This window comes from Rhipicephalus microplus, chromosome 3 (genome assembly GCF_043290135.1).
Source record: "Rhipicephalus microplus isolate Deutch F79 chromosome 3, USDA_Rmic, whole genome shotgun sequence".
Lineage (NCBI taxonomy): Eukaryota > Metazoa > Arthropoda > Arachnida > Ixodida > Ixodidae > Rhipicephalus > Rhipicephalus microplus.
In genome coordinates this window covers 280,549,739-280,562,589 of record NC_134702.1, presented here as the reverse complement: position 1 = coordinate 280,562,589, position 12,851 = coordinate 280,549,739, and the positions used below count along the sequence as shown (strand labels likewise).

The 12,851-nt window shown below is 44.9% G+C and overlaps 1 protein-coding gene across 7 annotated transcripts in view; it reads right to left on the bottom strand.

Annotated features, from left to right (window-relative positions):
* Positions 1 to 12,851, bottom strand: part of LOC119167780 (PHD finger protein 12) — a 381,633-nt gene that overhangs the window by 346,318 nt on the left and 22,464 nt on the right. For 5 of the 7 annotated variants that reach the window (XM_075891055.1, XM_075891049.1, XM_075891051.1 and 2 more), the window contains exons 4-5: positions 3,884 to 4,016; positions 1,298 to 1,432 (exon numbers count right to left, since the gene is read on the bottom strand). In XM_075891055.1, coding sequence (XP_075747170.1) covers positions 1,298 to 1,432; positions 3,884 to 4,016 — 268 coding nt within the window. The remainder of the gene's footprint in view (positions 1 to 1,297; positions 1,433 to 3,883; positions 4,017 to 12,851) is intronic. The other 2 variants (XM_037419306.2, XM_037419310.2) reach the window with 1 other exon arrangement.

Below are 12,851 nucleotides of genomic sequence, written 5' to 3'. Positions count from 1 at the left end.
GTCCCGTGTAGGTAATCACTCACCACTTAGTGGGAGGTGTCAGTCCTTTCCTTGCAACTTGGTGAATTGGCCAGTGCAAAAACCGAGAACTAGCACAGCGTTGAATTACAAAAACTAGCATGAAAAGCAGGAGCCCATGTGAAGTGCAGCCGCCCTCCATGGCCCCCTAGCGGAAACCCCGGTCGATTAAGTTGCATTTTTCTTTTCACCATCATTGTTCCGGTTTTTTCTCTAAGCTCGCTGATAGACTCAGTTCTTGAATACACGTTTGAAATGAACGGCAAGGCTTTATTTTGTATACGCTCACATTTTAGGGTAAGGTTCCAATATAAGACTAGCGTAAGTCAGTACTGGTAGAACTGTCATTTTTTGCTTTAGCCTCTGGAGTAGCATTGAGCAGTTTTCGTCGTAACAACCAAAGTTTGCACATGGCTCTATTACAAACATTATGACCAGTTCAAGTCGTGTGCAAGGCGAATACCTAGGTATTTAATATCTTCAGCTTCAGTTAGCAGTGCACCTTTAATGCTGTACGGAAAATATAGCAAGCTTGTTTTACGTGTCATGTGCATGAAAAAGGTTTTGGATGCATTCAGTTCCATTTGCCACTCATCGCACCAAGCACTAATTTTTTGTAGGTGGTTATTAAGTACCAGTTGGTCGTTAGAGGAGCAAATCTTTGCGTACACAATTGTATCATCTGCATAATGTTTTATAGCTACTCGCTGTGAAAAACCTTCACCCATATCACTAATGCAGATAGAAAAAAGTAAAGGGCCTATAACGGACCATTGCGGCACACCTGATCGTATGGGTTTATTAGCATTGCGAACAGTATCAATTTCAATAAATTGTTCTTCGTTTAACAAGTATGCCTCTATTAATTTTAGTAGTTGACTGTCACCAAGTAAACAAGATAACTTCATAAGCAACTTCCTATGCGATATTTTGTCAAATGCTTTTCAAAAATCCATAAATATGATGTCCATTTGACACTTTTATCAGTTCCTAATTTCATGTGTAAGCTCTGTAATAATCGTAATAGTAGAGTATCCTCACTGAAACCCATGCTGATTTTTACCTAATATGCTGTTTTCTTCCACAAACTTCATCAGGTGAGTAGTCAAAATGAGCTCCAGACTTTTATAACAATTGTGCAGTTGTCAAAATGTGCTCCAGAGTTTTATAACAATTGTGCACGAGTGTATGACGAACACAGAGCCGGGAGAATTTTTTTAAACAATGCTGTAATAGTGGAGTTAGACGCGTTTGATTATCAAAACCATGAAGACCACACCTTTTGTTTTCTCATGCGCTGCCCTCTGCTGGTATCCTCTCCCATGCCGCCTTGCCCTTTCGCCGAGCGTCCCTCCGATGCCCCTCCCAATATCGCGGGGCATACATCATCGCTTGTGCGCTCACACCTGCCAACCTGGACATAAAGAAGTTCTTAAAACCCCTGATCGGGAAAGGGGGGGGGGGGTACTGGCTTTTTTTTTTATTTGTAGCTGTGATTGATTTGCCTTTTAGCAACAAGCGTAATTATGCTTTTCCGCCATAAGTAAAATCGACGAGCTAAATTATTTTCCCACATTCACCAAAAGAAAAAAAAACATTGAAACAAAAGCGCAAACTCAGTGTTGCGGCCTCATAATGGCTTCAAGGGGCTGAACGCATGAGGGTAGGGTTTTTCGCTAAGGTGAGAGTCCCAAAAGGGGAGGGCACATGCTCACAAAATTTCTCGTCATCAAAACGATCGATTTCCGTCAAAACAACTTGCTTATGTCTTCAAACATGAACGAACGAAATAGCGCAGCTGGCTGCCGCGAAAGCACGGGTCAAAGCTTTGGCTGTGCAAAGCTTGTGCACAGGAACGCCAAAACGCTTCTAGCCTATTTTACATCTTTACCGCCTTTAATCTACCGCTGCATCAGCCACGTGCCCTCGAAGCTCGTAGATCGCAATCGCGTAGCCGTGACCGCAATTCTGTGCACAGCGGTATCGACGTGCCTTCAAAACTAAGTCGTTTTATGCTTTCTATGATTGCAACCGACTGTTTGCTTCCGGAAAGCAGCGTTGCTTTGACTGGTCGAGCGTTGGCCATGCGCACACTTTCGAAGTTATGTCAGTAATGTTGTCTCCATACATGATTGTATCAAATGATCGTGGTTTCGTCCACAGCAGTTGTGGCAAGGACAATCACACGCACTGTAGAAGGCATTGCATGCGCTGGTCGCACGCGTACTTTTGAAGCTTCGAACACACTGCTCTCGATCGGCCTTCGTTTGATGGCTTCGACGCTGAAGTTCATATTACACGCTGCGGAACAGACTAGAACAGACTGACCTGCATTTTGGTCAGTGGAGCCAGATCTCGCAAACAAATTTTGATTTCCGGGAAATTTTCAAGGCAACTGTACAAACAGAAAACACAGTAGAAATCCGAGTCTCCCGGATGATGCGAGAAACTTGGCAGGTATGCGCACTGCTTAAAAAACCATCTACATCTGGTTGCTGCGACTCCGGCCGTCGTCTTCGTCAGTTGTGTTGTAGCTGCGTGCTTGTTGGCGAACCGTCGCTGCCGTAATCGTGTCGGTATGGACCCCTGCGTTGCGCGCGAACCTTCAAAGGATCCCCAACGCAATGGACCCGTACAGTGACACGCCGTGCCCCGCACATGTTGCCCGCACACGGGCAACCCGACGAACAAGCAGCGCAGACAGCTGCTTGTAGACTGACCGGAAGTCATGGGGCTTGACCAATCACAGCATATTTGGCATATTTGGCTCGGCACGTCAGGTAAGTGGAACAGCGCGTCACGCGGAAGCCTGGAAGGCCCAGAAAGAACGAGGGATTGTTTCTTGGAATTTGTGGCGCATTGTCAGCTCATAGCGCTGCCACGGGTAGAATCATTGATCGCGACGGCATTCTGCAAATGATGCGCGCGTTTACTTGAAATGCGTGAAAAAATATCGCAGGTTGTTTACGAGGTCCTTCAAGTCAGCGCTGGGTGGAAATATGCCAATGTCACCACTGCAGAGGAAAGGGAAAGAATGCTGCCACATTCGAATACTAGAACCAATGTATTACAACGGCAGGGTAACGAATACAAAGGACAAGATGAAGACAGGACATGCATTGTGCTCACAACTAGCTGCATCAGTATGAACCCAAACCAACTCAACCACCTATTCGTTATTCTACTACCACAACCAACTAGCTTGTTTGCCACTGCTCACTCTGCCCACGCCTTCGTCTCTTCCATCAGTGAGTTGGCAAATAGAAATACGGTGCTGAGACACATGCTTATGTGTAACTTCATTTGGGTTAGGAGCACCAAAACTTGGGAAAGTTTCTATGACATCATGAAATAACTCCGAAGCACCAAAAAGAAGGACAAATGGAAGAGAGGGGGACGCCACAAGCACCGACTTGCAATTGGATTACAAAAAAAGAGCGCAAAAGGAAAACCACATAAGACAGCAAAAAAAAAAAAAAAACACGAGAAATCCAGCCTGGCCTCAGTGAAGGTTGGCTGACACATGCCTTGCCTTCCTTTTTTGTGAGCCGTCTGCACAAACGTGCGCTCATGTGCGCCATCTGATGTGGCTTTCCTTTCCTGTTATTTTTTTCTAATAAATTCAGCTTCAGGTTAGCACTCGGGGTGTCCCCTCTTCTTCGGCCCTGTGAAATTATTGCGCTGTTAATTGAATACACCAATTGTTCACTTTTTAAGCTATGCTTTGCAGCTCGCCTCCTGAAAGAACCTGTTCAGAGGTGCAAAAACCTCCAAAGCAGCCCCCCGGTTGCACCACCTGACAGAGGCATTTTTTTTTGCTCTACTTTTACGCTTAGACACCACATGCAAAGCCATCGAAACATACCAAGAAGTTCTCTGCGTGGTTCGGGCACATCCATCGGCCAGTGGGTAGCGAGGCCAGTGGGAACTCGAGGCAGTCAGCGTGAAACAGCAGGGGGCAATAATCACACTGGATCAGTGGTGCCCACCGACAGCTCCTGCATCCACAGGGGAACCACAAACCAGAGTAGCAATTAGGATACAGCCACTTATGTGCATGATGATGATGATGATATATGGTGTTTTTTGGCGCAAGGGCCATTTGATGGCCAAAGAGCGCCAGTTCATGCGACAAGGAATGTGGACAATGATTGCGATTAGCGGCTGTATAAGGGCCATAAAATTCCTCGCGGTAAGGCGGGTAAAAACATACAAGTAATAAAATCATGACCATGCCGTGAAAGGTGTGTGTGGTGTGAATAGATAACAAAAGATGGTGATAATGAAAAACGATGGTGTATATGTATGGCATTAGCACAAGTGCCTCACTGGTTCATACTCTTGCGTGCAAGGGCCGTGAGGCAAGTGCTTTCCTGTGTAGCCACCGCAGCAAAAACCTCCCTGGAGAGGTCGTGCTACGGGATGCCCGGGTATATGATATGAAAATTACGAATTTCTTTTAAAAACGCTAACAATGATTTATGACTAAAAAGCGGTTCCCTACCAACGAACATTGCAGGGTGTAAAGGTATATGTTGTCGGTTGGGTAATGGAAAATGCTGTTTTCTTATAGTTTCTAAGTGTTTACACTGGATTAACACGTGAAGAACTGTTAATGTTTCACCACATTTATCACACAATGGTGGATCACCACCGGACAAAAGATGTGCGTGTGTCGTGTATGTGTGTTTTATCCTGAGTCTTGTTAGTGTTAGACGTGATTTTGATACTGGTGGCCAATGGCCAAGGTGTGGCTTGATAATGTGTAGTTTGTTTTGTGTGTGTGTATCCCACTTGCTCTGCCAGTAGTCCCTGAGGTTTCGTTTGAGAGACGGCTTAAGATCAAGGGCCGGGATTAATATGGGTGTAGGGGCAGTGCTTTCATGGACGGATGCAGCAAGCTGATCCGCCCTCACGTTGCCTTGGATCTCACGGTGCCCTGGCACCCAGCACACTACAACATGTTGTTTGAGTGTGTAGAGTGTGCACAAAATAGAGTAAAGTGAGACAAGGACCGGGTTTTTTTTGTTTTTTAAGACTGTGCAGACCCGTTACCACACTGAGGGAGTCTGTATAAATTACTGCTTTTTGTATTTGTAATTGTTTGATGTGTTTAGCTGCCACAAGTATCGTGTAAGCTTCCGCTGTGAAGATACTTGTGCCTGGATGTAGAGGGCCAGCATCCGAAAAGGATGGGCCGACAGCAGCGTAGGACACAGAGGAGTTAGTCTTGGAGGCATCTGTGAAGAACTCAGGACGTGTGTATTTGTGTTGAAGTTCCAGAAAGTATGTTCGGATATGGGCAATAGGTGCATGTTTTGTAACTTCTAGGAAAGACACATCGCAGTCTATAGTCTGCCACTGCCACGGTGGTGGGTATGCTACAGGAGCCATTAAACTGTGTTCAAGTGACACTTCAGTTTCTTCAGCTAGACACTTCAGGCGAACTGAGAAGGGCTGCCTCATCGAAGGCCTGTTTAGAAACAGAATGGAGCTCGACAGATCATTAATGGTAGAGTACGAGGGGTGCTTCTTGTCTGCTTTCACCTTAAGAAAATATACAAAGGACATGTAAGTTCTCTGTAGGTGAAGCGATCATTCATTTGACTCAACGTAAAGGCTTTCTACAGGGCTAGTGCGAAAAGCACCCGTAGAAAGGCGAATGCCCTAATGGTGCACGGGGTCCAGCATCTTCAAAGCACTTTGAGTTGCAGACTGATAAACAACGGCCCCATAATCTAAGCGGGTGCGAATGAGGCTCCGATACAGACTCATGAGGCATTGCCTATCACTACCTCAAGTAGTACGTGACAGCACTTTTATAACATTCATGGCTTTTAAACATTTTGTTTTTAAATACTTGATGTGCGGTACGAAGGTCAACTTGTTGTCCAAGGTTAAGCCCAAAAATTTATGCTCGGCTTTGACGGAAAGACGTTGCTCGTTCAGTCGAATGTCAGGTTCCGAGTGCATGCCTCTCTTTCAAGAGAACAAGACACACGTGCTTTTTTGTGGGTTAAGTCGAAATACGTTTTCATCTGCCCATTTGGAGACCTTGTTTAAGCCCAGCTGAACCTGCCGCTCACACATTGCCAAGTTGCATGACTTGAAGCCAAGCTGAACGTCGTCGACATATGTACAATAGAACATACTGTGGGGGATGGACAAGTACAAAGAATTCATTTTGATAATAAAAAGTGTGCAACTAAGCACACCACCTTGTGGCACGCCTGTTTCCTGGACAAATGTTTGGGAGAGAACACTGCCCACACGGACACAGAATGTCCGGTTTGACAGGTAACTTTTGATTATATGAAACATTCTTCCGCGCACACCAAGGTGGGACAGATCTCTTATAATTCCAAAACGCCATGTTGTATCATAAGCCTTTTCGATATCGAGGAACACAGAGAGAAAATATTGTTTATGGACGAAGGCGTCTCTGATCTGTGCCTCGATACGAACAAGGTGGTCTGTGGTGGATCTGCTTTCTCGAAACCCGCACTGAAATGGGTCGAGCAAATTGTTTGTTTCAAGGATATGTACAAGCCGGCAGTTTATCATTTTTTCAAAAAGTTTACAAAGGCAGCTGGTTAGTGCAATGGGCTTATAACTTGAAACTGAGGAAGGGTCCTTGCCCTGTTTCAAAATAGGGATAACAATAGCCTCTTTCCAGGAAGCAGGGATGGTGCCTGAAAGCCAGATAGCATTGTATAGAGAGAGTAAAGTTTTTCGCGTTTCGAGCGGCAGGTTTTTCAACATTTCATATGTGACACAGTCGTAGCCTGGAGCGGAATTATTGCAAGAGTTTAGCGATGTTTGTAGCTCAGCTAAGTTGAAAGGTTGGTTGTATTCCTCGTAATTTGTGCACTTGGATTGTAGTTTCTGCTTTTCTATCTTTGCTTTGTCTTTGGAAAGCTTCAGTGTAGTGTGACGAGCTAGACACCTGCTCGTAGTGTGCACCGAGGAAGTTCGCTTGATCTTCCAGGCTATCACCCTGTGTGTTTACGAGTGGGAGTGGGTGTACTTGTCTTCCTGCTACCCTACGAACCATGTTCCAGACTTTAGCCTCTTGTGTATATGAATTTATCCCTGATAAAAACTTGTGCCAGCTTTCTTTTCTGGCCTGCCGACGCATTATCCTGCTCGAGATTTTATTTTCTTAAAGCTCTCAAGGTTTTCCGCTGTCGGCGAGTTCCGCAGCAACCTCCATGCCCTGTTCTGTTCCTTTCACGCATTCTGACACTCAGTGTTCCACCACGGAACGTGTCGTTTGCCGGGCAGTCCAGATGTTTGTGGAATGCACTTGGTTGCTGCATCAGTAAGAAAAGCTGTGAAGTACTGCACAGCTTCATCTATGCCTAACCCGCAGATGTCAGTCCATTTTAGGTGAGTAAGCTTTTGAAATTGTTCCCAGTTGGCTTTGTTTACCAGCCATTTGGGAACATGTGGAGGACATTCATTTATTATTGGTGTACTCAAAACTAAAGGGAAATGGTCACTTCCATATGGATTATTTATGACTTTCCACTGAAGTAATGGTACAAGTGAAGGAGATGCGATACTGAGGTCTATGGAAGAGTAAGTTTTGTTGGCAAGGTTATAGTATGTTGCCTCTTTCCTATTCAACAGACAAGCACCCGATGAAATGAGGAATTGTTCAATGAGGCGACCTCGGGCATCACAGCGAGTCACCCCACAGACCATTATGTGCGTTCAGGTCCCCAAGGACCAGATAAGGTTCAGATAGTTCGTCTATTAAAGACTGGAATTGAAGTTTTTCGACACGGTGGTGCGGAGGTATGTACAAAGAGCAGACAGTGACAAGTTTGTTTAGAATAACTGCTCGGACAGCCACCGCCTCGAGGGAAGTTTGAAGGGGTAATTGTGTGCATGCTGTACCTTGACTTACTATAACCGCTACACCACCGGATGGTAGCATGGCATCATCTCTATCCTTTCGGAAGATTATGTAGTTACGTAAAAAGTTTGTGTTAGTTCGTTTTAAGTGTGTCTCTTGTACACACAGCACTCTTGGATTGTGTTTATGGAGGAGTTCTTGTAAGTCATCGAGGTTTCGAAGAAGGCCTCGGATGTTCCACTGTAATATTTCTGTCTGCATATTTAAACAAAAGAGATGCTGCTGTGTGTACAAAGAGTATCCTGTGTTGAAGTGAGCTCGTTAATTCAGGTGGCAGGACAGTCGTCCGGCCCCATTATTGGTTTTTTGTTTTTCTTGGCACGCTCCAAGTAGGCGCGCCGCTCTTTTGGTACCAAGGGTACCGTTGTATCCATTGCCTCCTCAGAGGCACTGGATGCCCGCACATGCGAGCTGGTGGTTCGGATTTTAGGCCTCGCCTGGTGAGGGGAGGCCTTGAGACCGGAGGACCCTGGAGTCTCCGACCTCAATGTGCTTGAAGGCGGAGTAGACTGAACTACTGCCGCCTTGGGGGCAGGCGCCACAGCCGATGGCTCGCTCTGCGCTGGCCGAAGGGGTGGCGAGGGCTGGTGCGGCGTTGCCCCCTGACGCGCCGCATCAGCATATGTTGCGCCGTAAAATGGCGACACTCTTCGTCTTGCTTCTTTGAATGCGATGTTTTCTTTGACTTTAAGAGTGATGATTTCTTTTTCTTTCTTCTAGTTAGGACACGAACGCGAATACGCGGCGTGTTCCCCGTCACAATTCACGCAGTGGGGCATAGTAACACAGTTATCAGATGGGTGGCCGTGGCTACCACATCTTGCACAAGTTTCCTGACCCCGGCAGTTCTGCGAGCCATGACCAAATCGTTGACATTTATAACACCCTCTTGGATTGGGAATGTAGAGACGGACAGATAGTTTGATGTAGCCTGTGTCTATAGATGAAGGTAGTGTGCTAGATGCGAAGGTGAGTATTAAATGTTTGGTAGGTATTTCTTTGTTGTCTCGTCTGACTACGATTCTTTTCACATCTGTGACATTTTGCTCTTTCCACTCTTCAAGCAGTTCCTGTTCAGACATTTCAAGAAGGTCTGCTTCTGAAACAACTCCGCGTGAGGTGTTCATTGATCTGTGAGGTGAAACAGATACTGGGATATTACCAAATGCTACGAGACTGCCAAGTTTTTCATAGTCGTGTTTTTCAGGAAGCTCAAGGAGAAGGTCTCCGCTAGCCATCTTTGTAACCTTGTATCCTGGGCCAAAGACTTCAGTCAGAGATTTAGCAACAAGAAATGGAGATATGGCTCTGGCTTGTTTTGTTGGGTTTTCGCTGTGCACAACATGGAATTTGGGAAAGCATTGTCTGGGTTGGCTGAAAATTGATATGTCATCGGTGCGTCCCCTCTTAGGCGGAAGACGATCTAGGAGACGGGGAAATGCAGGTGTTCCCATAGTAGTGTACCTTTTTTCGGCAGCAATGGCGACCACCCACCATGGAGTCCAACCAGGGGACGCTGAAGCACTTAATAGCATAAGGCTGCAGACGCCAGCCGTACATTGCCACTATAACCAAATATAACTACTCAAGGTTGAGTAATTACACAAGGTTAACCCTTGCCGCCAGGAAAAATCGGAAGTAAATGGAAGGGAGAAGAAGACAGGACAGATTTAAAGACGAGAAAAGACTAAGATGTAGGAAGAGAGAGATAGGAAAAGGCGACTGCCGATTTCCCCTGGGTGGGTCAGCCCAGGGGTGCCGTCTACGTGAAGCTGGGGCCAAAGGGGTGTGTTACTTCTGCCGGGGGGCCTTAACGGTCCAATCACCCAGCGTCGGCTCAACCCCCAGGATCCCCTTTTCCCCGGACACGGCAAAGCCACGCACGGCTAGGCGTGGGAGGGAGTAAAGACTCCCCCGTTAGCTCGGGTCCCCACTTATGTGCAGGCTGCAAGAAACAAAAAATAGGTCTCTTTCAACCGGGCTTACCACCAACTAAACCTCCTAGCAGAAGATTCAAAAGAAAGTTGGGCATATTGATAACCTAGAAAAAAAAAAAAAACAACCTATGCAGAGATTCCATGAAAATCTGGCACATCTGTTTATGCTTATTAGCCTAGGAACAGGAAAAGCGTGACAAAACTTTCAAAAAGCATCAAGACACATCAAGACATCAGTACACAAAAAGTGCTTTGTGTACTCTCCGGTGACCGACAGCGTTTGTGAGCTGCATACAAATGCGCAGAACTCATCAGAAGCTTCGTCCTCCGCTACGCATGCCGACGAAGATACGCTCTTATCCTAACAAAGTTCACCCCTCGGCTACTTATCGTAACTACTCAGTTTTATATTCTAACGTACGAAGTGTTCTTAACAAACGGGATGCATTATCTTCAATTTTTGATGACTGCACCGCCGATGTTGTAGTGTTAACGGAAACCTGGCTTACACCTAACATTGCAAGTGTAGAGCTGTTCGATTGTGAAAATAATTATACCATTTACAGATGTGATAGAGAAGAGTCACCAGGAGGTGGTGTACTTATAGCCGTAGCTGATTATATAGTTTCTAGCCATATAGTAATAGCATCACCTTTAGAATTTGTCTGTGTTTCCCTCCATGTCAACTATCAAAATGTCATATTTTGTGGCTGTTACCGCCCTCCGAGTGCGACGCCAGTGTTTTGCGAGCAACTGCATGATGCTTTGAATGATATTGTCAAAAGGCACCCGCATACACCTGTTTTTATTCTAGGCGATTTTAACTACCCGAAAATAAACTGGTCACTTCCTTCCTGTTCATTAAGCTCACTTTCAGCCGACAGTTTACATTTCGTGGAACTGTGCGAAGACTTTAACCTTACCCAACTCGTAACGCAACCAACAAGAATGGGCCCCAATTCATCAAATGTTCTTGATCTGATTCTCACCACTGTACCTGACCTTGTCCATTCTATTTCATATATCCCAGGCATAAGTGACCATTGTTTCGTGCACTTCAATCTAACAGGTTCTTTAAGGCGTCAGTCAAACAATTGGAAAACAATAAGAGACTACTCACGCGGCGATTATGACTCAATCAACAGTGAACTCGAATCGAATTTTGAGAGCTTTGCTAATGGCTTCTTTGATCGCAGCGTTCAACAAAACTGGAACTTGTTCAAAATGAAAGTTGAATCTTTAATCACGCGATACATTCCCACATACGTTATCAAGGGTCGCCAACGCCCCCCTTGGTTCTCAACTGACTTAAAAAAATTGCGGAATAAAAAGAAACGGTTGTTCCGTCAGGCAAAGCAGACTAATTCGTTAGCCCGTTGGCACGTGTACAAATCTGTCCTTTCCGAATACAGAGCAGCTATCAAGGAAGCCAAGCGCGTTTTTCTTAATAATACCCTTCCCTCAATTCTTGTAACCAACCCTTCTAAGTTTTGGAAAACTGTTAAACCTAGGGAAAAAAAAAACATTTCGCTTACGAACTCAGACGGGCAGCCAGTTCGCTGTGAAGAGTGTTGCATTGCATTAAATGATTTTTTTGTTACTTCTTTTTCAAGTTGTTCTGCTTCTGCGTTGCCGCAAATGCCTAGTCGTGATTTTTTACCCATGTATCCTGTTACTGTTGATGCCGTTGGAGTGCAAAATTTAATTCACAAGCTTAAGTTATCCTCTTCTTGTGGCGTAGATGAAATCAACTCAAAGTTTCTAAAAAACACTGCATTGTATTCATCAATTTACTTGTCCTTAATCTTTTCGCAATCTATTCAGACCTCCACTTTGCCGCTTGACTGGAAGGTGGGGAAGGTGGTCCCTCTGCACAAATCTGGTAACACACAGTCTCCTCTCAATTACAGACCAATTTCCCTAACCAGTGTTCCTTGTAAAATGTTAGAACATATAATTTACTCCAACCTTGTCTCATTCCTAGAATCAAATTCTTTTTTTACTCCCTACCAGCACGGATTCCAAAAAAGTTACTCATGTGAAACCCAACTTCTTTATTTTACTAATGACATAGCATCGGCTTTAGATCGCGGCTCACTTGTGCATTGCATTTTTCCCGACTTTCAAAAACCTTTCGATAAAGTACCTCACCAATTACTCCTCCTGAAAATTAGTGCCTTAAACATTGACCCGAACATTCTTAAATGGATTGAATGCTTTCTGACTAATCGCACTCAGTTTGTAACAACTAATGGCTATAACTCACCTCTTTCTAAAGTAACATCCGGCGTACCCCAAGGTTCCGTATTAGGCCCTTTACTTTTTTTTATATATATTAATGATCTCCCAGACAGCATTAACTCCGCTATAAGGTTGTTTGCAGATGATTGTGTAATTTACCGCGAAATAAACAATGAATATGATAACCAATTTCTACAGTCAGACCTTGACACTGTCTCAACCTGGTGCAATAAATGGCTTATGACTCTCAACTCTAACAAATCTAAATGCATGTCAATAACCCGGCGATCTATTTCTCCCCCCTGTACCTACAGAATTAACGCCGTTCCCCTCCAGCATGTCTCTTCATATAAGTACCTCGGCGTTTACATTACCAACAATCTATCTTGGCACACACGTGTTACCTACATCTGTAATAACGCTAACCGAACGCTAGGATACTTACGCCGCAACTTTTCTCGCGCTCCGCTGTCCCTCAAAATTCTATTATACCGATCACTAATTCGCCCAAAGCTTGAGTACGCGTCCGCTATATGGGATCCCGTGCAGCAAAATTTAATTAACGCGTTAGAATCTGTTCAGAACCGCTCAGTTCGGTTCATTTGTTCTAATTATTCCCATACTGCTAGCATATCAGAAATGAAATCTAACCTTGACCTACCCAATTTAACTGTCCGGAGGAAACTGGCGCGACTGCATTTTTTTCATAAGATATTTTTTCACAATCCATCAAT